At 41.4% G+C, this 26,375-nt stretch overlaps 2 protein-coding genes across 3 annotated transcripts in view; one reads left to right on the forward strand and one right to left on the reverse strand.

The window, feature by feature from the left end:
- Nucleotides 1–9,515: 9,515 nt before the first annotated feature.
- Nucleotides 9,516–18,149, reverse strand: THOC7 (THO complex 7). Its single transcript, XM_030458220.1, has 8 exons — nt 18,069–18,149; nt 17,480–17,597; nt 16,507–16,634; nt 16,078–16,164; nt 14,599–14,656; nt 11,325–11,391; nt 11,135–11,204; nt 9,516–9,902 (listed from the first exon to the last, which is right to left on the reverse strand). Exons 1-8 carry the CDS (start codon nt 18,085–18,087, stop codon nt 9,835–9,837), a joined length of 615 nt encoding a protein of 204 aa, XP_030314080.1. The 5' UTR covers nt 18,088–18,149; the 3' UTR covers nt 9,516–9,834.
- Nucleotides 18,150–18,266: 117 nt separating this feature from the next.
- Nucleotides 18,267–26,375, forward strand: part of ATXN7 (ataxin 7) — an 87,073-nt gene continuing 78,964 nt past the window's right edge. The window contains exon 1 of one of the 2 annotated variants that reach the window (XM_030458215.1): nt 18,267–18,321. The gene's annotated coding sequence lies outside the window, so the exon portion shown is untranslated. Of the gene's footprint in view, nt 18,322–18,481; nt 18,521–26,375 lie in introns of those variants that run through there. The other variant, XM_030458216.1, reaches the window with a different exon arrangement.

Here is a 26,375-nt window from a genome sequence, read left to right on the forward strand (position 1 = left end):
CTCTGTGTAAAAGTGCTACTTTTAATTAGACAGTGGAAGCAAAGAACAGCAATCTTCCTTCTGGTTTGTTTTGGGGTTTTTTCCCTCCTATTTTACACTCAGGCCTGTGGATCACTTCCCAGCAAGCACACTGCTAGACTGCAGTGGGTGGCTCAGATGGGATCTCTCCCTCCCTGCTGGGGAGTGATGCTGGCGGAGCTCTGCTCCAAACACTGCTGAGATGGGCAAGGGCAGGTTTCCAGGGCATGCCTAGTAAACAGCAGAGACACAGGCAGAGAGGAAAACAAGTCTGCTCATGGGGTTTGTTCTTGATTAGTTTTATTTTTAAAATATTAAACAGGAGGCTTGAACAATGTGATGAAAGTAAGTTGGTAAGAACCGTCTGGCACCCGAAGAGCAGAACAAGTGAATGTATTCAGGGTTTGCCATCAGTATTTGGAAGACTCAGTTTCAGGGTTCAGGAGGGCTTTTTCTAATTAGAAAAAAAAACCTGGAAGGTGCTGCTTTCAGCTATTCCTGTTGTTTCAGAGGGGAAATGCAACATGTCTGAGGAGGATTCTCTCAAGAACAGCAACCACCTTGGTGGAACTGTCTTTACAAAGGGATGGCTAGCTGAGACACTTCAGCTAAGGATAAAATAAATAGATTCTAGACTGAGAGAAAATGTCATAGGAATGGTTCCAGTATAATCAATAGGAAATGCTTTGCTCCTGCATAAAACCTCTAGGCAGCCCAGCCACAGGCGTGATGCACATGGAAAAGGAAGAGTCTGTAAATCCTGTGGACATAATACTAAAATTTCAGTGTCCTACAGTGTGAAGAAGTTAATACCAAGCACAAGATGCTTAACAGTAATAATATTCCACCATTTACACTGGAATAAGTGTATTCTATACTACAATGAATGTCACTGCAGTGAAGCTTGAAGCAAGATCTGCGCTGGAAAACTTCATTATGATGTTTTAATAATATGAAAACTATATTCCATGGCAAATGTTAGGGCTGACGGGTGTTCTGAGATGTCTTTATGCAAAATCTGCTGCCAGTTCAAATTAGCATCTTGCATAACTAGCCCTGGAATGAGAAGTGATCATCAGAGTGGTGAACAAGCCCAAGTTTCTGCCCTTATTCATTGCCTGCCCTGAGGCTAATCCTTCCTCCTTCATCACAGCTCAAAAGCTTATGGAAAAGGTGTCAAACTGGGGTTCATGAGATTTAAGCAGGTACCAAAAGTATTTTATTATAGTTCAAATGTCGCTGGTGCTTGCTAGAAGCTTGTGTTTGTGGTGTATCTGGTGCTTGAACCCTTCTGTGAGGGGGAGATGGACTCTGATTCCTGCAGGAGTCCAGCTCTGAGCCCTGGGGTTAGCTTTGTCCATGGGCAGCTGGTAACCACTTTTTAATATATTGGATATTGCAAATTTATACTGTGAGTTCCTAACAGCCTCTTTATGCCTAATGATGTTGTATTGTTTAAAATGTACTTTTAGGTTTTAGGTAATAACTAAATAAATCCCCAGTGGTACTCAGGGCACCTTCTAAACAGAGTTCAACAAAGCTGCTTTGGTGGTACTGAGCAATAACTAGCCCAGTGTTTTGCAGGTGAAAAGTCTTAAAGCAGCACTGTGTCAGCTTCAAGGTGATGGGAGAAAACCTGGTGTGACATTGCTGTCCCCACCCTCAGCCATGAGGGAGGAATCGTTCAAAGTTAAAGGCAAGCCCACTGCTTCTTAATGTAAGGACTTGACTGAAATTTCCTCAGAGCTTTTAATAGGCAAGAAACACAGGTTATTAAGCAAGAGGTAAAAAAAGAGACCACCCTTAAACTTTAATTACTGGTCTATAGGTCTTGAGATGACAATCTCACTGCTAACGGGTCTGCTGTACAGCTGGATTGTCAACTGCTGCAGATACTTAGTTTGTAATTAAAATGTTGGCACTTCTTTAATTATAGGCTCTGCTACACTATCATTCACCACTATAATTGTTTATCCTTCTGATGGGGAGCATGAGTAATTATTTTTTGTCAGAATCTTCAAATAAAACACTATTGGAAAGGACAGGGTCAGTCTGCCAGAGGAGGGATGTGCTGTTTGATGCACAGCAGGAGTGTTCAGCAGGTGACTCTGAAGGTAAAACTGTTTCCAGAAAGGTTTTTGGGTGAGCTTTTAAGCCATCCAGGCTGACTGTGGAGTGGGGTCTGACACGTTGAATGCTGGGGTTGCTCAGGGACAGGCACCACAGAGCGATTCAGAGTCTTTCTGGCTTGAGCTCACTGCCCAAGGAGTTTTACAGCATTTTAATGGATACACACAACCTGTTCCTGTTGTGCTCACTGGGAGCTGCTGCTGAAATTAATGAGCAGAGGGAAGGGGTGCAGAACCCAAGCCCTGCAGCTGACATGGCTAATGGCAGGCACAGCAACAGGCAGGCACCAATTTGGAGATAACACAACCGGGAATCTTCCTTGTCTCATTTGCACTGATGTATCCATGTAATCAGCTCATTTGGGTCAGTTACTATTATTTCTCAGGGAAATTGCTGCACTTTGCTCTGCATGCCCGGGTCTCTTCCTCCACCACTCCCTTGAGAGATGAGTAATTGCAAAGCAAACAACCGGAGGAAGTTTGACAATGGGTAATAAGGAGACAATGCCAAATAGCGAGGTAGCCAAACTTTTCAATGCTTCCCCAAGTGTCAAGACAATTGATAACAAGTATTTACTCCTCCACCATGGCTCTGTGTTTGTATGGTGGAGGTGTGGGAGTAGAAGAATCAGAGGCAGCTCTAGGCTGCTGGGTGTGGGGCTTTGAGCCGGGGTCAAGAGAAGTTGAAGTCACTGAAATATGTGTGTGGATTTAACCAGAATTGCATTTTTATAGTGTACATGGCAGTTTGCAGAGTTTCCAGTTGCAGGGGTATGTATATGTATGTGTGCACATGTGTCCAGATAAATGCATGTACAGAGGCTTAAGGTCTAGCCCTGGAGAGTGGGAATGAGGCAGTGACAATCAGCTTACAGTTTACTTCCTTTGCTTTCCCATTATTCTTTGCTTTTTACTTATTTCAGTTCTAAGAAAATAAATCCACTCGGATGGCTCACATCTCTTATATGGTCACTCCCTGCAGTGGTTTAACTGTGGGCTGTCTTTGAGCCCTCTGCCCTGAGGACTTGTTTTATTTTAGCTGTTTCTCCCTATGGAGCTCACTGTAGTTTATTTTTGCTCTCAGCCAGGCTTGGTCTGCATGCAGGTTACAAGGTTTTTTAAGTCCTCTGCTTGCTGCTTGCATTAGCAGGAGAAGGTAAATATTCCCACTGCTCTTTAGAAATTCTCATCCTTGGGCTCTCCTAATGGCATAAATCATCTGCCAGCTGGGAGCAGGCTACAGAGGCAATTGGCACACTTGAAAACCCATAGCACTGGATTAAAAAACATCCAAACAAACACTGGTGAAGCCCAAGCCAGTGGGAGTGGGGAGAAGGCAGCTCCGGGCAGTACCTGCTGCTGTGCTGGGCAAGCAGTGTCCCTGCTGTCCCTTAAAGCATCACCAGGGCTGGGCTGCCACAACACAGCCTTTCTGCTGCTCTCTGCAAAAATGATGTGCTGCCAAGAGACCCTTTTGCTTCCCCTAGGGTTTTGCCCTCAAACACTGCTATGAGGATTTTTTTCTTCCTCATTTTTTTTCTTTTTTTTTTTTTTTTTTTTCCCTCTGGGTGGTTTCACAACCTCCCCCCATTGTTTGCAGCTCAGCCTTTTACCCGGATCACAGGACCAGTGTTGTTTCTTTCTTGGGACTTGCCACCACTCTGTCCTCAGAAACAAAATACTTGTTGGGTGCTATCTGCAGCCTTTACGTGGTGTCAAGTGAATCAGCATCATGTGAGAGGAGAACTGGTTTGTTTTATTGTGTATTATTTGGTGTGGGATGTTGTAGGCATCCCAGGGGTAGCTCATACACTTGTGAGACTGGGATCTGGGTTTAGTCCTTAGGCTGTGTCTCCATTTGCATCCTGAGAAATGCTGCAGCAGAACACAGATCCCCTTTTTACATATTTTTACATGCAGTAAATAGGCTGGCTATTTACTGTATTGGAGCAAGGAGATTACACAGGGCTTTTTCCTGCGTGCCTTGATCCTTTTTCATCCTTTGGTGTACTTAATGAAGGAGCTGGCAGGTTTGATGGGCCAGGCAGAGAGGAGGAGAAAGGGAGAGAAGACTTGAGCACAAGTTAAACACAAATATAATCTGTCTATTCAAAGAGGGATTTGCTGTCTCTTACAGCATCCTGCTGAAGGAATAGTGATGAAAAGTCAAACTCAAACACACCCTAATACACTGCTCTGCTCCCCAGCCCTTTAGCACAGCCTTTATGCCCAGCAAGGTCCTGGAGAGTCTCTGTCCCCCTTCACTGCCACTCTCTGCCCCTCGTACATGGCTGAAGGGGCACACAGGCACTGCCAGAGATGCATTGCATGCATCCCTTACATGCAATGAAAGGGAAGAAATCTTCTCTTGGCTTTGTTGGTTTTTACAGAGCTGGGAAAGGCTGTCCTAGAGATTTTGTTCTCCCCATCAGTGTGCTGAGGAGTGGTGGGAAGAACCTGCTTTTATATATGAGAAATGGAGAGAATGTGTGCCACTGCCAAGGTGCAGATGTTGTCTTATTCTTTCAGTGAAACCCACTGCTCTTACATACCAGCAAATAGTCCTAATGCTCACATTTTATTTGACCAAGGCACAGGTCTCCCAGGTAAAGTTTGTCCTCAGATTGAGGCTTTTGGTTTCAGCTCTGAGGCTTAGTGTCCCCTGGGAGTTTTTTCAACAGTACTACAGAGCTTCAGGGAAAGTATTTTTATTTGGAATAGGAGCTAATGGATGGGGACTGTGGTGCAGCAAGTTCGATATAAAGATGAACTTCTGTTGGGTTCATAAAGGTGGTTTAAGTGTAGTAGTGCTTTATGTAAGAATCATTGGAAAGGTGGCTGCAGACAACTTGCCCTGCCAGCCCTGATATTACCTGTTGGTTTTTGTTCTGAAAGGGCTGCTAATGGGGCCTACTTGTTCCATGCAGTACATACTGTTTTTTCCCAGCATGTACTTATGATGAAACAGGTGGGTTTTGTTGAGAAGAGCACGATCCTTTCCTCCTGAGAGGATAACCACCATTTAAAATGCTCTCAATGGTGACTTTTTCATTACAAGCAAACTGGCAAAGCATGAGAAAAAGATAGTTTAGTTGGTTTGGGGTTTATTTTTCCTTAATGTGAGAGCAATTAAAAAAATGTGTGTGTCTGGGCTGTTGTCTGTTTTAGGAATTCTCACGCGGTATAACATCTTTAGGCAAACTTTTGCCAAATTTCTAAGTGGGATGCTGAAAATGTTGAGCATCCTGGTATTGAATGATCCCTAAAGGACTCTTGCCTTGGCCTTGGGCTGCTGGGAATGGGAGTGCTGGAGGCAGGGGAGCTGGAAGGGATTGGTCCCTGCTGCAGGAGCTGTCTCACTCTGGTTTCGTGTTGTTTTGGTTTTGGGGGTTTTTTTTTTGGTTTTTTGGTTGGTTTTGGGAGGGGGGGAGCCTTTTAGACCAGGCTTTGAGAATCGGTAGCTCAGGGGAGAAACACATAAGGGAGCAAGGGGATGGAGGGTGCGGTGATGAGCAGAGAAAACCCCCGGTGACTTTGACCCGCTCCAGGCACCGCTGGGGCTGTCTGCTCGTGGAGAAGAGAAAAATTAAAAAGAAGAGGTTGGAAAGGACTTGCAGGGTTTGGAAATGATGAAAATACGAACAGTGAGGACCGTGACACCTGATCGGAGCAGCGTCGGGGCCGGGACGGGTCCAGTGCGGCCTCTGCTGCCCCCTGCCGGACATCCCCGGGAGCGGCCCGGTCCGGCCAGACCCGACCCGACTTCTGCGGGGTCTCCTTCTGGGCTGTGTTACTCGGGAAAGGGGGGATCCCTATCAAATCCCTTGCCGTTAATTTTGTGCTGATGAGGAATTATTTGGTGCCAGGAAGGCTCCTGTGCTTGGGTAGGCGTTTGCGGGTTCGCCTCTCAGACTCGGTGCCGAGCCCCCCGGTCCTGGCCCTTGGGTTGCGTGTGTGTAACTCGGTGCCACTCCCGGCTCCAGCTTGCCCGGACGCTGCAATCCAGATGTGTGGCCCCACGGGAAACACAGATGTAACAAACCAGAAAAATGAGTTTGCTTCTCAGTTGCCTTCTTTTTCCTGCTCAGTACCAGCTCCTGCCCATTCACACAGCAACACCCGCAGCAGCACAACCAGCTCACTGCTTCCGGTGAGGACAGACCCAGACCTTGTGTCCTAGGAAGCATGAAAGCCCTCTGCCATTTCCCTCTGTCCCGTTCCCCATGCGCCTTTGGCACCGATGGAGCAGCCTCCCGCAGCCAGGCCGTGCCAGCTCCTGCTTCCTGCCCGCTGCCAGCAGGGAGGTTGTAGGATGTACAACATCGGGGTGTTGTAGGATGTACAACATCGGGGCGTTGTAGGATGTACAACATCGGGGCGCTGTAGGATGCAGCATCCCCCGTGTCCTTCTCGGGATGCTCTGCTCCCTGCCTGGCTTTGCCTCCTGTCTGCTGCCGTGCTGTTCTGAGTCTGGGAGAGGGAACTGATGCTGTATTCTGCCCTTGGACAGGACCTGGGAATGTGTGTGTGGCACTTGTAGGGGCTTCTGCAACATGGATAACAATGTTTATTAAAATAGGAAATGAAGGCTGAGGCAGGAACACACTTGAGAAACAAGATGAAGGGATGAAAGGTGGAGTGCCTGTCTATTAGATAACTTGCTTTCCTGGGGTCAGTTTTACAAGTTGACTTGAAGTGATACATACACTAGCATAGCATTTCCTTAATGCCTGTATTCTAGAAAATAAAAATCACACAAGTTCCTGGAGCAAAACTAAGAGTAGTAGCCTGTATTTCTGGGGTTTCCCCCCCCTTTTTTTGTTTTCTCCAAAATAAAAAAACAAAACAAACACCTCCTGAGGCCTGAGAAAAGAAGTAGCAGAAAAGACAGTACAAGTCAGCTGTGACAGCTGGAGAACTTACATGACAAGTATCTAAAATAATTTCTATCTCATAAATCTTTCGGTTTTTTTTTTTTTCCATTTTCTTTGCTGGCAGCAGCTGTCTTTAAATTACCATGGTTTCAGAGAGATCCATCACCTAGCAGTGTGTCACTGTGACCTTCTTTATACTCCTTCCTCCATCTACCTTGCTATATCTCTCTTAAAAAATTCTGTTAACCATTCTGTCTAATGTTCCACTCTCCCTCTACCACCTTGTTTGGAGAGGACAGAAAACTAAGTCCTGGACTAGAAACTATCATCACTTTTGTATTTCTCTGCTTGTATTTTTGCATCCACGTAGCAATGGCATAAGATGGAGTATTTAGGCATGTAATAATCTTTCAGCTCAGATAGGGACAATCCTAAGAACAGGAAAGATTTCTTATTTAAATAGTGTGGTTGTTGAGATCCCGAGTTTATGTATGTACAGATTTTTGTACATTTACAATGTCATAGTTTTGAGCACAAGGAACTAAAGGAGGGCTTTCAGTCTCTGAGAGGGATGGAAGACAGAGGTGTCTATTCTTAAGATTTTGGATGTCCCACTGAGGCTGCATGAGCTAAGAACTAATGCCACTTCTTTTGTTGCTCTCTGAGGTAGTCTGATGATACCACCCTCTTGCTACCACATTGTGCTAGGGCAACTTAATTTTCTAGGGCAGTAATTTCTATTCAAGATTGCATCACTGTAATTCAAATTACAATATACTCCTTACTTTGCCATGCGTTTATATTGCTTCTCTTCTGCACAAAGTTCTGTTTCCACATATGTATTCCTTACCAGAGGGACAAACTCAGCAGTGGTCAGGTTCTATACAGAGCAAGTTCTGAGATAAAGATACTTGAAAGATCCAATTAAAAAAAAAGAAAAAAAAAGTGTAAAACAATTGATAGACAAAACCATGACATTTTCATGACTGTGTTGTTATGGAGACCATTTTTAGCTTGTAAACTTCATCCACCTCTGCACCAAAATACTATCCAGGTAGGTCACAGGTCTTTCAACCAGCATTGAAACTGTATTGAGAGTTTGTCATTTTGGATCTTTATAATCCATGTATTCATACAAATGACTCCTCCCTGATTTGCCAATAATTTCATACTGCTGCTTTGCAAAAATATTTTACTATTCACTGTTGTTAGGAGGGGGAAAGACAGAGAACACTACGTACTTTTGACAGTGTATTATTCATATTAAATCCCTTTTGTTTGCCTACCCTTCCTCAGCCTGCAGAATCTGTAGTGCAGGAGAAGCAGTGCATGTCTGCACAGGCTCTATCAGGCAAACTGGAGCTTCTGAGTTGACCAGCTGTGAACTAGAAGGGTTTTGACAGCTTATTAGTCCAGGGCAGCACTGTACTACTGAAGTTGTGTGACTTCTCATTCAGCTGGCTTGCCCTCAGCAAGCTCAGGATGTGAGCAGAACAAGCTGAGATCTGCCTGTTCAGCCCAGCACACAGATCCATGGCCCCTGAGAGTGGAAATTATACAGCACTTAGACTACACCAGTCCAAAGTCACAGTCCTGGAAATTCCCCTCACCTGTCACCCCGTTTAAAGAGGAGGTTTTATTTTACTTCAGCCACCTCTGCTTATAACTCAGAGTGACACCTAAAGCATGTTCCTTTACCCAAATTACTGCAAGGTTTGATTTTAACAGGTGTTTTAGAAGATGGCTAATAGGTAGTAAAATAACCTACTGCTGCCCCTTGTTCCTTCCTTCCTGCCTGACAAAAGCTTAGAGCACCCTCAATTCTCTTCTCATTAGGAAGGTTGAAATCTGCATTTCCTACCTATCAACCCTCCCCAGAGAGGGTTGAGATAGGTGGAGAGATTCCACCAGCCCTATTAATAATAAAAGTATCTGAGACTGTTTAATATTATGATTGCCACTCTACTGCTTTGGTTTGTCATCATGAGAAAGGAAGGTTTCCACCACTGGTTTCAAGAACTATGATATATTTCACAACAGTCAACTGACAGATAAAATCCAGAAGCAGATTACAAATGGTATCAGGATTAAATTCCTGGTTTTACAAGAACAAAGCTTTCAAACTGAAATTCTAAGTGTGTCATTTCAAAACGTGACTTTTGTTGTGGTTGCACAGAACACACTATAGCAAGGCTCAGATCACTGAAGTTCTTTGCATCACCTTAAGGAAAAAAAATAAAGCTAGGGCAGTATGGATTTTGTTGTTTTACACCTCTGGAAAAGCATTAATTACATAGAAGCAACTTGTTTTTTACAAAACTAGCAAAGTCTACTCAAGTCACACGCAAGCTCTAAAATGGCACTTAGAAAAATTAAGACCCTATTTAAGTAGGGTCTTAGGTCCCATCTAGACCAGGGTATGGAAGGTGGGACTCACACAAAGAGGCATTGCCCAGTCTAGTGACAAGGAAAGGAGCCCTTAAAAATAGGAAAATCATTGTAAACACCTTTTTATTGGCAATGTTTTGCAAACACCTTACTTCACAAGTACTATGCAGAAGCTTCATCCTTGGTAAAACAAAAAGTATTTCTTGTCACAAGTTACAAAGTTTGTGGGTAGATTAACACAAAATGTCTGTCTCCACAGACCTGTAACTGTTTTCCCCTGAAGCATAAGCAAATCAAGCATTATTTTTATAAAAATTCACAGAAGCAGTAGAAAACAATTTTCAGCTCCATCTCTTACTGTTGGTTTCAACACAAACTGAAGATACTTGGACATTCTTCAACAGTAGTCAGTCTTCATATTAGAGCTACTGTTTGGCCTCTGTTTCCATCTGAGTTTCTTGAGATTCTTCAGCTTCTGAAAGTTTTTCATCATCTAAAATTCAATATTACTGTTAGTTGAACGTGCCTGCTTGTATTTACTTACAGTCTATACTGCAGAGCTCACTTAAATATTTTACATTGATTGTCTTGAATAAGTAGTTGACTAACTCATTAAACAAAATGCTACCTTCAAGCAAAACAAAACAAAAAAATCTTTCAAAGTTTTTAAGGCTGTTATCTGTAACAACTATTACAGTAAACACAGGGTAAATCCTACTGTATCAATTCAAACAGTACTGGCTTGTGTCAAATTACATGCCTTCTCTGCCTGTTAATGGTTTATTTCTAACAGAAGCTGTGCCTTTCACTAAAACGTTACTTCCTTCACAAAATACTAGAAGCTGAAGGGTATTCTATACATTCATGTGAAAACGTATTTTGGAGACTAATACTGAAGCAAGTGTTAGTAACACAGTCACAATAACCTGCTAAAGTGCACCAGGATTAACAGTTCATTCTGCTTAAGAAGATCTCTAGATGGCCTTAGAGAATGAAAGTCTGCTCTTACAGCCATCTATGTCTTTTAATTGGGTCATGCTCAAAGGCTATACCAACCTTGCCATCAACATAGGACAAAAATCCAGCAAATAATAATTAAATAATATTTAAATAATATTTAAAACAATAATAGCCATAGTAAAGCATGAAAATTAAGTGCTGATTTGAAAATATTAAGTAGTTGTATGACAAAAGATGAGTAGGACTAAATGCCTGAATTTAGCTCTATGTGTAACAGTTTTAGTATCTGCTCTATTACAGACTCACTGTCTGAGTAGGTAAGTCATTTGGCTTTCATTTATTCCAATTTCTTTTAAACAAAGCCTCAAATGATACAGTGATATGCTTGAAACTACTCAAACAGGAAGTATACAAATAAGTTTGGAAACCATGTACAAGATTATTTTTCTGCAAGAAATAATTTTCCAGTTTATAAGAAAAAAAAACAACCCCAAACCCTCAAATTGCTATTCTGCATCCCCACATTTTAAAGAAGTTTGTTGTTGCCTACAGATTAATCTGAAGCTAGTCAGGAAATGACAGGTAGAAGAACAAAATTCTGAGCAGTCTCAGGTTCTGGACTACTACTAGGGAAAAAAATGCTGCTGCTGCAAGAGGTCAGCAGTCTTAATTGCACACAACCAGCCCACTGCTGGAAGCTGCAATTCCTTTTCATCTGTTGAAACCCAACGCAATTAATATATATTACCTAAGAATAGCACTTACTTTCCAGAGTTTGCTGAAGTTCATGGATGGTGCTCAGCAGAACATGAAACTGTTTTCTTCTCAGCTCCAACTGCAATGATAAAATATGTATTTTAGGAAACAGAGAGCACATACAGTAAACCAGCCCATTGCAGTTTCTCCATAGATTATGGTCCTAATAATTACTCAACAATCTCTATTAAAAACCTACCTTATCTTCAACATTTTCTTTAATGTGAGAAAGATGTTGCAGTTCTTTTCCCAAAGCTTCCAGCTGCCTGAAAAGAAATTGTCATAGTATCTTTAAAAAGTCCTGTAAAAGTCTTGGAAAAATAGATTTGAACTAAGGGAAGGAAAAAGAGCCATTACCTAAAAAGCATGGGTAAACACAGCATAACAAATGAAACTGCAGAGAGGTATGACCACTTCACATAAATATTTAACTCAAACTTGTAATTAACATCATAAACTTGTAATTTCGGGATTTTACAGCAAACAAGGCTTCCAAGCTGGAATACAATTGTACACTGGGCATTTGGACTGTAACAATTCAGTCCTGCTACAAACATGGTTTTCACTTGATGGTAACAATGAAAGTTAAAGTAGCTTACATTAAACACCCATGGAATTTTCACAGACTTTACAGATTTCTTTATGTTGACACGAGTAAATAAATGAAAACAGCATCAGCAGGAGACTATATTTGATAAATCCACATACTCAACTCCCAGACACAACAAATGACCAAAGACAGTCAAGTACCTTATCTGTGACAATGGCCTGACCAGATAGAGTAGTGGTTATCATGTAGACTTCACAGTGGGCACTCACTAAATAACTGACATTTTGGATGAAACTCCATGATATAGCTTATGCCTCATCCTACTGAATGCAAAATAAACCATAAATACTAATTTTCTTCTTAAATGTCAGTTTTTATTTTAACAGACTGCCTCTGGTATTATGATAAAGGATACATGCAACACCTATGATCTTCTTGATTTATGATATCCTTTTGAAATACATCATCTTTCAACACCTCTTCAGGGTCTTTCTGCAAGCATTTGGCTGTTTTCTGTTCTCACTTGGACCAACTGCAGACTACCACAGTCCTTTTTCAGGCAGGGGAAAGAATAACAAGTACCATAGATGGAGGCTCCTCTTGAACTCAAACCTCCAGTCTGGCTGGCTCTTCTACTTCTCCTCTAATGCCCACCATAATCTATGCTCCATGTAATGAGAACAATCTGTTTCTTTAAAGGTGAGGTGGGTTGAGGCTGGCCACCTCTGATTAATTAGCAGGCAGAGCCAAAAAGGGATCAGCAAGGAAATGGCTTTTTTTTTCTAAAGCACAGAAAGCTCCTACAACTAGTCTGGGCAGGGAACCACAGCAGGACCTCCAGTCCAAAGTGATCCTTGATGGCTGGAAAAAAGGTCTGGTTTAGTGCCATCTGAGGGTACTGGTTTTTGGGTTTGGTTTTTTTTTTTGAGCCTATGTGCTTGGTACCTTGAGGGGAATGCCTCAAGGTGTGATGTTATCCCTTCCTATATAACAGCTAACAGCTTATACAATCATTTTGCTAGTATTTGGTTTCCAGTTGTTCAAAGACTTCTGTTTGACCAGATCTTGCTGTTTATACCATGCTGTCAGGCATAAGCAGAATGGGAGAAGGCAGGCAATTTTTTTCTAGGAACATCCAAGCTACATCTGGAATTTCACTTCTTTTACTTTCCGCTCCAGAGAATCTTTGGCTTTCTTATTTTTGTATCTCCTTTTCTAAGACTCAAGTGTCATTTCTTGGTTCTCTTAACAGCTCTTCTGCTACTGCATCTAATTACACTGTCGGCACTGCCATTTAGTAGTTCAGCTCCTGTCACTTTCCAGATCTGTGCATCACTTCTGACTAAGCTGGTAACACCTTCTCTTCTTTTGTGCTCTGTGACTAGTTGTTCCAAGAAACAGTCCCTTAAAAGCATGAAGTATTTTTCTGAACTTTGTCCTATTGTGCCATATGACCTGCAAAAGCTGTAAATGTAATGCTTGCAATAACATGACATTTCTCCTCACAAGAAGTTTTCTCAAGTTTTTTTTTTTTTTTAAGTAATTAAAGAGTTCCACAAGAAGCATGACATTGTTAGCGAGGCTTCCTCCATTCTGATTTAAGTGTGGTCCTTCTTGGTTCATTGTAGGATGCTCTGTATATTTTTCCCAAACTGGAGAGGAAGCCTTGTAATTAAAACACTGAATGAAAACATCATCTAGCTCCTGTATTTAAAGTCAATTTACTTAGAGAGGTCAGTTAAAGTTAAAACACCTACAAACCAAGCTGCCTTTAAAAATGTTCCATTCTGTTGCAGTCCTATTTTCCCAACTATAAAGGGTGGGATCATACTTAGCTATAGTTCAAGTCTGTGTCTTTGACTACAGGTAGGAAGGACTAAGAACCAAAGGGGACACACTGTAGCCATTCTTCAGTGAATAAACACTAGTATTTTTAGCTGTAATATCCTCTCCTAAAGAAATGATAAAATTAAGTTTAAGAAAGAACAAAATGCCAAATTCACTAGCTGCAACTTACCACCATTTCTAGCTTTGGTCAAGAAACTCGAGCTTGTCTGTGTTAACCAAAATTAGAATGACCCCTCCAAACCTAAACAACCTGGCATTCTCTAAGAAACATTATCATTTAGTTGTTTCCATGCTTAATCTTCTTATCTAAAGAACTTCCTTTTTGATAATTCTTTATTATAAGCAGTAATCCCTTATCTATGTCTTTCATCAGGTTAAGAACAGACTGATCGATGCAATGAGTCCTGGAATGTTTCTGTGGCTTGATAAAGTTAAAAATTATCTCCCCATAAGGGCTCAAAATGACCCAAAGTCAGAGAAAGTGGTCCAAGCCCAACAGTGACACAAGCAATACTGTAAGTTACAGGCAAGACAAGTTGGACAACAGGTAGGTCTGACCTGCATGCCAGGGCAGGTTATGTTGTAGTACACAACACAGTAATTTTTAACAGGGCATGTAGGAACAACTACTACAAGGAAAACAAACACACAAAAAAAAAAACCCTAAGAGCTTTCTCCTGCTTTCTGTCATTCCACCCTGCTTGCTTGCCTGTTACATACTTTGCATGACTGCTGAACCCCTTGCTGGTGCACCTTACAGCACTTCCCAAGTATCTCTCTTCTTTGAGCAACCCATCCCTAGTAAACTGACACTAGATGTGAATTCACATCTGAGTTCAGTTATGCACCTTAACAATGGAAAGATTTCAAATGCAAAATCATTAGCAATGCTTCTGAATCCATACAGATGAAGATTAAATAAAGCTGTTAAGGGCACAATTTTAAAACAAAATCAAAGCTTTTCTTCTGTCAGAAGAAATTATATAAACATGAGGAAAGGTCAAACTGAAACCAGTGAAATGTCAAACTTGGCAACATCTTACTGGCTTATAAATTAATGCAGTCTTATACTTACTTCAGTGTTTCATGTCTGTCTGGGTGGTGTTGTATGACTTTGGCTAAGGCATCATATTCTGAAAGAATTTTAAATAGTTTGTCTAAATAATTCTAAAAGTATAGGTTCAAGAACAAAAAATCAGGTACCATAGAATGGTACAGATTCTTTCTCCTTGATAAACTGCTTTAACATTTTTCAGATTCTTACACAAAGCTTTACATATATAAAGTCCCTGCAAATACATATATAACATATAATTTAAACTATGCCATTTCAAAGCAGATGATTACATCAAAAGATATTTTAAATAAAGTTATGATTGTAAACCATTATCTGCTCACTCAAACTTACCCAGTGCAAGTGATCTGTAAGGAATGAGGTCAGAAAAGATGACCTCTAGATAGCTGTGCATTGCTGCACACTTGGTCTTCTGTGTATGAATTGTATTTATTTTGGATACAATTTAATGTATATCTACAGAAGATGGTGCCAATAAGATATTACAAATAAGCATTTAAGACTTATAGAAAAAAGCATAAAATGCTGCAGGAAAAACTACAGGATTTTTTTTTTAAAAAAGAACCTGTAGTACACATATATACTGTGAACAATTCTAAGATTCTACAGGCAAATAACATAACCATTTCCTGATGGTAAGATTGTACACATGCCAACTGCCTCATTCACATGGAAAAATCCATGCTGCAGACTGGACAGAACGTATCAAAAACCAAACATTTCAGATGTATGTTTGAGAAGATGTAAGAACTCTACATTCCTCCTGGTTAAGATTCTTGTATTTCCAGTTGAGTCTAAAATTATCAACAAAATTGATCAAACAGTTGTATTTAAAAACTTTTATCTGTTATAAACATTTCCCATTTGCATTTTGCTCATCAAGTAAAAACAGATTTTTGCTTCTCTTCAATTGCTGGTCTTTTGATAAGACAGTATTACAGAGAAACACTTTGTTTCAATTTAAATTATCATCACACACCTTTAAGAGTAGGGAAAAAATAGACCTCTAGTAATAGGTATTCAGTAAGAATATATACGGAGTTCTTGGGTGTCTAACTGGCACCACTGTGTATGCTAATACATTAGTTTCCTGTAAGAGCTGAAGGAATACACTTAAATAATCTTCAGTGTTGGGTGTAAGTCTATTCAACTTCTCTCTCACATTAGTAGTGTGCTTTAGTTCTTCTCAAGCCACCAGAACTCTGATAAAATGCTTTTGGAGTTTTTCTTTGGCCTGAGAAGATCTCTCTGAACTAGTTTTGTTTTCCTGATGTTGCAGGTCATTGAGATTTACTGGTTCAACCTTGCCTGTCTCATCTACAACAAACTTTCAGTAGTGGGTTTGACTAGATAATAGTATCCATGATGCCAGCATATTCCCCTGAACATTGGAAAGTTTGGAATCTCTGATACAATGTATCTTAAAATACAACAAAATAATGAAACTGACCTGTGTAAATAAGAGCTATTGCTTCTTACCTTGGCGATTTTTTCTAATCCTTTTTGCTTGCAGGATTTGTTTTTTGCATTCAGAAATCTTCTCGTGTGCTGCAGCTATACTGTTTTCTTTAAAAAAAAAATAATACAGAGTTATACTGAAATCAAACAATACATATAAACAAACCATTCTGCTAAATTATAAAATGATAAAGAGCCATTCATGATATGGTGGCCTGCTAGTTCAATCTGCTTCAAACATATGTTTACTTCAATAGGTTAAAAATAGTGAATTTTATATACTAATACAATGCTTACAGCTTATGTTTGAGTGCTATCTACTACGAAAAAGGAAAGAAAAGTCAACCCCCTCCTCATATGTCTATATTATGCTTACCAGAACTGGCTCAAGCTTGTTCGTAAAAGAGAAATTGTCAAACAGAAAACAGTAATATTTTTGTATTTTTTTACCTATATCCTTATAGATTTTTTCATAATTCTCCATTTCTCTCAGGTTCATATCATAGACCAGAAGAGTTTTTCCCATTGAAAATTCACACTGTGATAAAGTACTCAGCATTCGTTGGTACTGGCTGTAACTGAAAACAGACATTTATTCCTAAGCAAAACAAAAATATTTCTTAAATTTACAAAACAAGAAAAGAAAGCCATACACAGAGCAGTTAAGTAACAATTATTAAAGAAATAAAATATTTCAAAGACTGTTATCCTATTTTAACTGTAAAATTAGAAACATGACAGCCATAAATTCCACCATCACATCCTTATAGGTGTAAAGTCAGTATTGGCAATGGGCAGAAAAGTGCAGGGCTTATAAACTGCTCAGCTAGGGCTGGCTCTGTGACCACTGACATGAGTATTTTAATAGTGCAGTGCTCCTTTGTATCCACAACCATTATTGTGTCCTCCAGGAATTTATATCCATCACTAGTATGTACCCCAAGGCAGAACACCACGTTGCTGCTCATCCCTTACTAGTTCAGCCTGGTGTTTTGTTTGTTGCTTTTTTTTTAAGGAAAAGCACAACAGAAAAACAGAACAGCAGCAGCAAAAACATCAGCAGTACTACCCCTCCTGCCAACTAAAACACTGGAGTCATGATCCTGTTATAACAGTGGGGCTCCCGGATGGATCAAGCAGCATCCTGACAATCCTGAGGGCATTCCAGCGGTGCTGGCAGATGTCATGGTGCAGCCTGAAGCCTTCAGTCATTTCTGACCCCTCTCCAGTCTTCATCTCCTACCACGGCGTTTGCAATGGCAACGCCAGAGTCGTGGCAAAAAGAAGATGCATACACATCTTAATGTGGATCTTTTAACAATGGATCAAGCCTGGTTTTTCCAAACAAATGTGAGCTAACTAGTTCCAAGACTAAAAAAACAAGCAAGCAAAAAAACCAAAAAAGCAAACAGAAAATAAATACCCTTCCTCCTGAGATCCGGAATTACACCACTTAATGAAACTCTTCACCAACAAATTGATCCGCCTGTCGTCACCAGCACCATCGCCATCGATCAGAAGTCGCTTGCGGATAACTTCATCTGAGGGGGGAAAAAAAAAACCAAACCAAAAAAACCTGTTAACTGGCAGCCGCACCGCAGAGCCGAGCGCGGATTTCACCGCCGGCCTTCAGGGAACGATTCCCGGGGCTAAACCGGCGGGATCGGTTTAACGGGAAGGGGCCCGGGGCCGGAGTGCGGGGCTGCGGGGACCCTGGGGCCCGGGCGGAGAAGCCTGGGGGCGGGAGGCACCCAAAGACCGGGAGTGCCCGGCATGAAGGGCCCGGGAGCGAGGCTGCGGGGTCGGGGCCGGGATGGAGACCCATGTGCGGGGTGAGAGGCCCGAGTCCGACCGGAGCCGTGCGGAGGGGCAGCCGGCGGGCAAACACCGCGGCACTGGAGGAGGAGGAGAGGCGAGGCGGGCCCGGAGCTGAGGGTCGCGGAGCGGGCTGGGCAGGGGTCGGTATGCGGGGAGAGAGGGAGGGAGCAGCGAGGGAGGGAGGGAGGTCTCACCGTCGGTCACGGCCCCCATGGCGGCGAGTGCCGGAGCCGGCGGGGCGGCGGCAGCAGCGAGTGAGGTCAGCTTCCCACAATGCAGCCGGCGAGAGCGGCGGCCATGGAGGGGGAGGCGGCGGCGGCGGCTGCTGGGGCCTGAGCCGGCGGGCGGAGGACGCGGGGCCCGGCGGAGGCTGCGGCGGGGAGGGCCGGCGGGCCAAGCCTGAGCCCCGCGTGGAACCGGCCCCCTGGCGAGGGGCGGCCCCGCCAGGTGAGGGGCCGACGGGGGAGGGAAGCGGCGGTCCCGGCAGCACCAGCAGCAGCAGCACCAGCAGCAGTCAGGCTCCACCTCCCCGCCCCCGCCACCGCGCCCCCGGCCCCGCCGCCCCCTGCCCGGGCCGCCCCGCCATGCCCCCGGCACATGCTCCTTCGCCCTCGACGCGCCTCGGCGGGGGGGCTGCTGGGTCGGGGTGAGCCTCTGGGCTGCCTTCCCACCGCGCTCCTGCTTTGGAGCGACCTCCCGGGACCACCCTCATCCTCACCCTCGGTGGCCCCATCTTCACCCCCTCGCACGGGTTCGGCCCTGCGATGGTGGCAGCGGCAGCGCTAGGGAGCAGGTGGACGATGGTGCCCAGCACCAAGGTGATGGTGATGCCGTGAGGGTGGTGGGATGCAGCACGGCAGCTCTCCGGACCCTGGGGTGAGAGGGAAAGGGAGTGTGAGGTCCATGGTGCCTGTTTCCCGTCGAGGGTGCAGTGGACGTGCCCGTGGTGCAGGTGTGAGGGAGCTGGGCTGGCATTGTCTGAGCCATCTCTTCCCACTTGGTGCTGGAAAGATGAACAGCAGAGCCCACGGTGTGCAAAAAACCCCAACCCTTCTCCCAAAAAAATCATCGTTCTGAAAGGTTTCTTGGCTAGTTTGGCTATCGCGAGTGGACGGAAGCAAAAGTTGTTTCTTCCTACCCTGAAAAACTAAGGTGACAAGGGAAAAAAGGGCTAGATGTGTCTGGAGAAAAGAGATATTAAGGTGTTACTGATGCCAAGTGTTGAGTTTTAAGCTTTTGGTCCACAGGCTTTGACACTTGGGCAGTACTAAAGCTGGCCATGTTGTTAAAGAATATACCATGGTACATGAGATTTATGTCCAGAGCCTGACACCTTCGTATTTGTTTTGGTTTGAACACTTAAGTACTTTATGAGCTTGTTCTACTTAGCTCTTTGAATTGATAATTTTAGGGTAGCGGAGAAAATCAGGGTAAGAATAGAACAGAGGGGATGTGTGCTGTGATCTGTACTTTCCTGGTTTTAGAGCTGTGAGTGACTGAGCCTCTTTTTTGTTCTGGATAGTGGCATTTAACTGCTATTTATGGATTTGTAGATTGTTTCAAGCCAGTACTTTATCTTCAATAGGCTACTGGTGAGATTCTTTGGAAGGTGCTGTTGGGAGAGCATTACAGGGAAGAGTCATTGAGCTTTTGAGAATAGAGTTTCCAACATAGAAAACCTAGAAAAATTATTTCTGCTTTTGAAATGTTACAATTATTACGTAATTTGTGAGTGTTACAGTTTTATGTGAAAACCTAACTCTCTCCTTAGCTGTACAAAGTTTGGGCCAAAAGCAGGCCATAAATTCATGAGCTATGTATGTGCTGTTAAAACCCCTCACTTCAATGACATGACTTTGTTGCTCTGTAATAGGGTTATCTGTGTTTTTCCTAAGGCTTTGATCACTATGATATAGCCCTAGTATTATGGCAAAGTGTGAGAAGACAACCTAGCTGAACTTTACACACATTTTGTACAGAGCTTGTTGCTGCCTTTCTCTCTTTACCCCACCAATTACTTCTTGGAAGTCTTTAGCATCTTGAAGCATCCAGCCTTATCAAGACTTACTATTTTTCTTGCCATTCACTGAGCTCTTTCTGTTTTCTGAGCCTTTTCTGTTTCTGCTGCAGAGAGAAGTTGATCTGAACTGGAGGTTATTGCAGGTGAAAATCCACTATTATTTATTTAATCATGTTATAATGCTTTTGTTAGTTTCTGTCATTTAATCCAATACATTCTTTCCCCACTTTTTGTTCAGCATTCCTTTGTTGGTCAGATAGTCTTATTAAACTCTTCACAATGACAAATAGATAGTCCTCAAGTAATTAATGTAGAATACAACAGTCCATGTGATTAGTTAATAATATTTAATGATTTCCGTGCCTTTCTTTTCTTCATATGTATTATTAATTACAAGATTCTTAAAAATTCTCTGCTCTGGGTCTTGGGCTCATAAGAACAATTTAGAGAACAAAACTGTTATTTTTCTTTTTAAGACAGGCCTTTCAGGCATCATCAATGTTCATTAACTTTTCTCTTTTAGAATGGGAAGTACAACTTGGTAAATACCTCATCAAGAATCTCACTAAGGCAACGTATTGATACTTGTTCTCTTTCCTATTCTCTTTTGCCATTTTAAACATCCCGGAGATGTTTTTGCCCAGGAAGCCCATTCCACCTTGCTGGGTTTCTGTTCACCCTTGAGTATTCACAGTGTTTTTGAAGGCTTCTTTCAGTTTGCTCCATTTCCAAGTAGAGCTTCTCTTCTTGTAAGTGTGAAAGAACCCTTGTTTCACACGTATGGAGTGTGTGTTGCACTGGGCTGTATACAAGCATGTTTCTTCCATTGATTCAATGTTATGTATGATGTAGATCTCTGGAGAGCACTGATCTACTCTTATTTATTAGGCCTTTGCCAGTCAGTGTATTCCGTGCAGAGTTTATCAGCTCGTGTCTTTTATATAATCCTTCAATTGACTGGCAGAAACATCAGGTAGCATTGGACTTTACTCAAGGTATTGCAATAAGAAAAAAAATATCTTGCAGAGAGCATAGCACCTTACTCTGTGCCATGGGATAAGGATCTGTGTGTGAGAGCTTTCAACCAAGCTAAATGTGGTGTAGTTTTCTCTCTTTTCTTGAATTCCTTCATGTGTGCCATATGGTAACACCCTGAAGCAGTTTATACGTAATTATTTGTTGCTCACCTGTCCTTGTCAAAAGTGTTAAATCATCCTCTGTAATGTTTCCAGGTGACTGGGAATACAAGAAGTATAAGCTAGGTAAGTTTAGTACTGCAAGGTGTTACACGTGTGTGGAACTGGCTCAGATTTTTCATTAGTATTGTCTCTTTGCTGAAAGATGGCTTTTAACTACACCAGATTTTTTAAATTGAGGACATCTGTTAATGCTGAGGTTTTCTTTCCTGAAAAAAAAAAATCTACAAAAAGTTTAAAGTGGCTTTATACCTTCTTCCCTTTTCTTTTACTGTGTGTGTATGTATGCTTTTTTTTCCAACTATAGAAGAAGTTAAAGGGAAAAAAGCTTTTTATAGTGTTCCAGACCATAATGAGCTATGATTTTTAGAGCTAAGAAAACAATGTTAAGTATTGATGAGGTAGATTTAAAATATTTTTCCTAAACCTCCCTAATAATTTATGAGGTGGTTTTAGATTCCAGGTTTTCTTCGTGTTGAACAACTTCTAAATCAGATTGTTGTGTGGCACTAAATCTCACAGAGATCTAAGTATAGTAGGTCAGAAACTACAAGGTATTTTTATCCAGTCCAACCTATATTCTTGTAGAAAGCAATACCAAATTTATTTAGCAAGACCTATTTTCTCTAAGCCTATGTTTAGCATTACTTTTTACCCTGGGCTTTTACTTCTTTGTTGATTGTGCACTGTGATTTTGTGCAGCACTCACAGCCTATTGGTGTCACCATTTTCTTGTTTTAAATTATCTTCGAGTGTTACATTTTCTTTGCAGTATTCCTTAGCCTCAGCCTTTAATGGAAAAGTAGGAGCAGTCATCTCCTTCTGTAAAGTCTGTGTTTCTGCAGAGGTAGCACATTTTCATAGAATTACAACATAACAAGAGAAGGGAGAGTGAAAGTACTTGTTGGGACTGTGGTGACAATAACAATAATTTAAAAATACAAGATTTTATTATCCAAACAGTAATCAATTTTGCTGTCAGCTGCCTGTTTTACCAAGATTGATTAAATGTACTGTTTATAGCATACTTTAAAAGCAAGGCTTCTGTCAGGTAATAATAATAATACCCCAAGTTGTGGGCAATAGGATTGCTTTTATTTCTTATTTTTCGCTTTGTAACTGAAAGAAGCATGTAAAAATCCAGGATTTTTCATGGAAACACTTCACAAAATACCAGTCTTGGAAATATTTGTTTGTTAAAAGGACATTTCATTTCTATGACTTCTCATGAAGGAGACAAAAACTTATCGTGGTGATTTAAAATAAAATTACAGTGCTGCATGGTCCTTTTAAATAGCTTATTCGTAAATCAGGGTTTGCTCTCTTGGTAAATCTCTATTATACAGAAATCATTTTTATATTGCCCTTTTTCAGATATTTTCACAGGCATTATGTAACAGCTTTCTGCATGTCATATCTGGATCCTCCTGAATATTTATGAAGACTGAAGGATCAATTGTTGCACATTTTAGGATGATATGTCACTAATTTATTAAAGCTCAAGCTGAAATTACACGATACTGGAAATTTTAGGTATTCATTGTAGAAAACTGAGTTTGCAGATGCAGGGATGCATCCAGCAAATGAAATCATGCCTTGCATGTGTGCTGAAAGGTGCTTTAACTGAGTCAGTGGAATTATCAGAAGTTAGAAGTGGTACCTTGGGTCAGGATACCTCTTTCCAGTGACTTCATAGGTTCCTACTTGGCAAGAAAATCAAGGGGTTTTTAGCAGGTGTCTCATGAAACTCAGTGTCATGAACCTGCTGCAGGACAGATTAGGTGGGTTGATTTTTCTTTAAATCTAAAAATGTTTAACACTGTAGACTTCAGCTGCCTGTGTGATGCCTCGGTGATCCCACATGGTGTCTGTGTTCTGTGATTTCAAAGGAGTGTTGGGTAATTTTAGGCTGGCATTTTGTGTTTCATGTGTTTAGTAAGGAAGCAGCCATTTATTTTGGAATTATTTTCTGCAGGATCAGTCAGTTATTTAGCAGCCTCTTGGTTTGTTAGCAGGATGTTTTCAGTGTGGCTTTCTTTATTAATTTTTAAATTTAAAAATCAGTTTGTTTTTTTTGTTTGTTTTCCTTCTCCAATCCTTCAGTTCATAGATTTGGTAGCATTTGCATTGTGCCCTGAGGATCAGCAGTGTCGTGTACCAGAGTTTTCAGAGGAAGAGGTGGAATGTTGAATGAGGTTTTAACACTGACTAAGAAGAAGAATTTATCTTTGTTGGCATCAGGCCAAATGGTAAATGTTTGCATTCGAGTGTGGCTTGAAGCACTGGGTTAATAATAAGGGAGTTGTGCATATCATATTTACTCCCATGACGTTTAAATAAATAACTGTTAGTGCTACTGAGGAATTTTTGCACAAAGATTACAAGGGAAAATGAGCATTTCCTCCTTTGGAAAGCAGCACTTGCCCGACCTCAGAGTGGCATTTTCTGGATCATGTGGCCAGATGCTTCGACTCTGCTAAGAAAGCTGAATCAGAGCTATTGCGCAGCTTCTGAGTCAGCTTTTCAAAGTTTATTAAAAGTTAGTTGTGTTTGGGTTTTGGTTTTGTTTTTTTTTATATATATTTTAAAGCCATCCAAATCTGTAAAAAGAGACCTAGAAATTTCACAAGTTTTTAAGCTTGGCTGCATGAGGGAGCGATGTTGGAAGAAAAGGTTCCATTTCCGAAGACAGAGTATCAGGTCTATATTGATAAACATCTGTTTCTCATTTTAAATTGGGTTTATGTTTTGCTTTGGATTATTTTATGGTTTATTTTCTTTCAATCGAGTAACTGTCAGTGTGCTGTGTTAAAACATGGCTACAATTTACGGTTCCCATAAAACATGATACACTGAAGCATGTTCTCACCCCTTCATTTCTGAGTGAAGTACAAGCCTGAGTAGTGAAACAGAAACAATCAGAGGCACGGTCACTGGCTTTGATGATGCCTGCTCAGTTTTAGGTTTTAGTATGTCGTATGTTGAATGAAAACACTGAACTTTGCTTCAGACCATCATTATTCTACGTGTAGTGACTGGAAACAGGGCAAAAGCCCAGAGAAGCTGTGGCTGCCTTATGCAGAAGGCACATTTTCTGTGGTTTCTTTTTTGAGTTGGCCAAATGCAGCTTCTAAAAACTATTACTTCAGTTGCTGTCAAAGCAGATGGTTTAAACAAATATTCCAAGAGATGTATCCTGAGAATATCAGTGGTCTTTTCCAGCAGAGACTCTCAGATCCAGAAGGGGCAGCTCCAGGCTATGGCGTTTCCTTCCCTTTCTCAAGCTGGTTGTACTGAAGGATGTTAAGCTGGGTGAGGCCAGATGGGTGGTGATTCCATGGAGGTGGAGGGGGCCAAGTGCTTTAATATTTGCTGGTGTTTCATTAAAATTATACCAGCTGGAGCAGCTTGAAGGAGATGATGAATCTGCACATTTTCTGCTCAGTAGCTGAAGTAGGAATGTGCTTAAATCCTGCCTGTACCCAGGGCTAAGTACCTTTCTCTAGGGAGCGTTTTGGATTCATGCGCTCTTGAAATTAGGATCATAAGCCCTTTTTTTCAAAAGGGGAGCAAAGGTCAATCTTTGCTTTCAAAACCCAGGAGGTGGCAATGGTTCTGGTTCCCTTTTCATCATTAGCAGAGCTGTTATGCGCTAGACTGCTCACCACATGTGTGGGGGACTTCAACCCAGCCATCCTCCTTCCTGAGGGGATTAATGCCCATAATTCTTTCCATCAGAGTGAGTTTTGTAATCACCAGGCTGTTAACTAGTACGAGGTGGTGTTGCTGTCAGAAAGACAGGCTGAACTTGACAGTAGAGATAATTTTTTGTTGCAGATCTGATTCTGTACAAAGACCTCTGAGTGCCTTCCTGGTGATTTCCAAATTGTATTTGCAGGCAGGGATAGAATTTGGAGTTGAAAAGTGCAGGGGAGAAATTGTGGCATAAAATCATACGCTGCATAAACTGTTTCAGTGAGCTGCAAAATGTAAAAAGAAAAATTCACATCGAACATCAGAAAAAAGAGAAATTGGACCCAAAGTATCTATAGTGTGTACATATACTTGTTTATAGATATATGTAGATTTTCAGTTGAGATATGAAAGCAGCTATATGTGTGCTCAAAACATGAAACCCCCAAATGTTATTCCTCTTAATAGTATTTACAAACCTCCCAAGGTAACTTTTCTTGTAATGTTTTAGTAGTGACTTGGTATGAACAAGCACTCAGGTTTGCTTGTTTTGTCTTTTCAAAACTGAAGTGCAGAATGTTTGAAAACTGCAAGAAGTTCTTTCTGGTGCTCTGCCTTTTGCCTTTATTTCAATAAAAAATTAAATGTTGGTTATACAGGAAGGTAACTAATAAAGGAGACAGAGCAGATAAACTGGGTTTTATAACTTAAATGAATAAAGATTGGCTTGTAAGAGATGAGTAAAACAAAGCCATGCTAATAATAACTGAATATATGCACCTGTGATTCTGTGGTTCATTGTAAATGTTTTCACTTCAGTTTCATTCCAGTGTCACTTTGGCATTAAGGGTTGGTTTGTTTAGGTTTTTTTTTTCATTTTTGAGATCTGCTTGTGGTTTGTGGTGTGTGTGTGTATCTATTTGTAAAGTTAGGATGGTGTTGAGCAGTATCATAGCCTAAAATAGAACTGTGTGCATGTATATTAAAATAAAACATATGGGATTTTTTTTTTCAATGTAAGGAATTTGAAATTTAATTTTATAAGTATTTGAATTGCACTTGAGCTGCAGCCTCTTTGCTGGGACTGGAGTAGGAGGATATCAGTCAGGTGTTCTGGTAAAGCTTTCCTTTTTTTCTTGTTATGTGAAAAATATGCACAAAGGAGCAACTGACTTGCTGTAGTTTATGGCATCAAACAAATGGAAGGAAATAGCTCAAGAGTTGCTGTTTTCTTATGTATATATTAGAGAAGTCTGTCCTGTTCTTGCAAGCTCTTGAACTGATTGAACTTAACTAATACTCTCAATTATTGAGTGGGCTTTCAAGAGGATGGTAATACAGGTAACAAGTTTCCTAATGAGTGGATTATTCTTACAGACTCCTCTTTATTTGTAATTGCCTCTTTATAGAGTCTGTTCCCCATCATGTCTTTCTAGGGCTGGCCTGCTAAATTTGGCACAGAGTTACAATTCTAACACAGCCATTTTGCAGCCTACATTTTCTCCTCTTTCTGCTAGTGAGTATAATTTATATTCTGTATCTTTTTTTCTGGTGCTGGTTCTTGTTGCTCTTCTGTGCAGAGGGATGTTAGG

Source organism: Calypte anna, chromosome 12 (genome assembly GCF_003957555.1).
Source record: "Calypte anna isolate BGI_N300 chromosome 12, bCalAnn1_v1.p, whole genome shotgun sequence".
Lineage (NCBI taxonomy): Eukaryota > Metazoa > Chordata > Aves > Apodiformes > Trochilidae > Calypte > Calypte anna.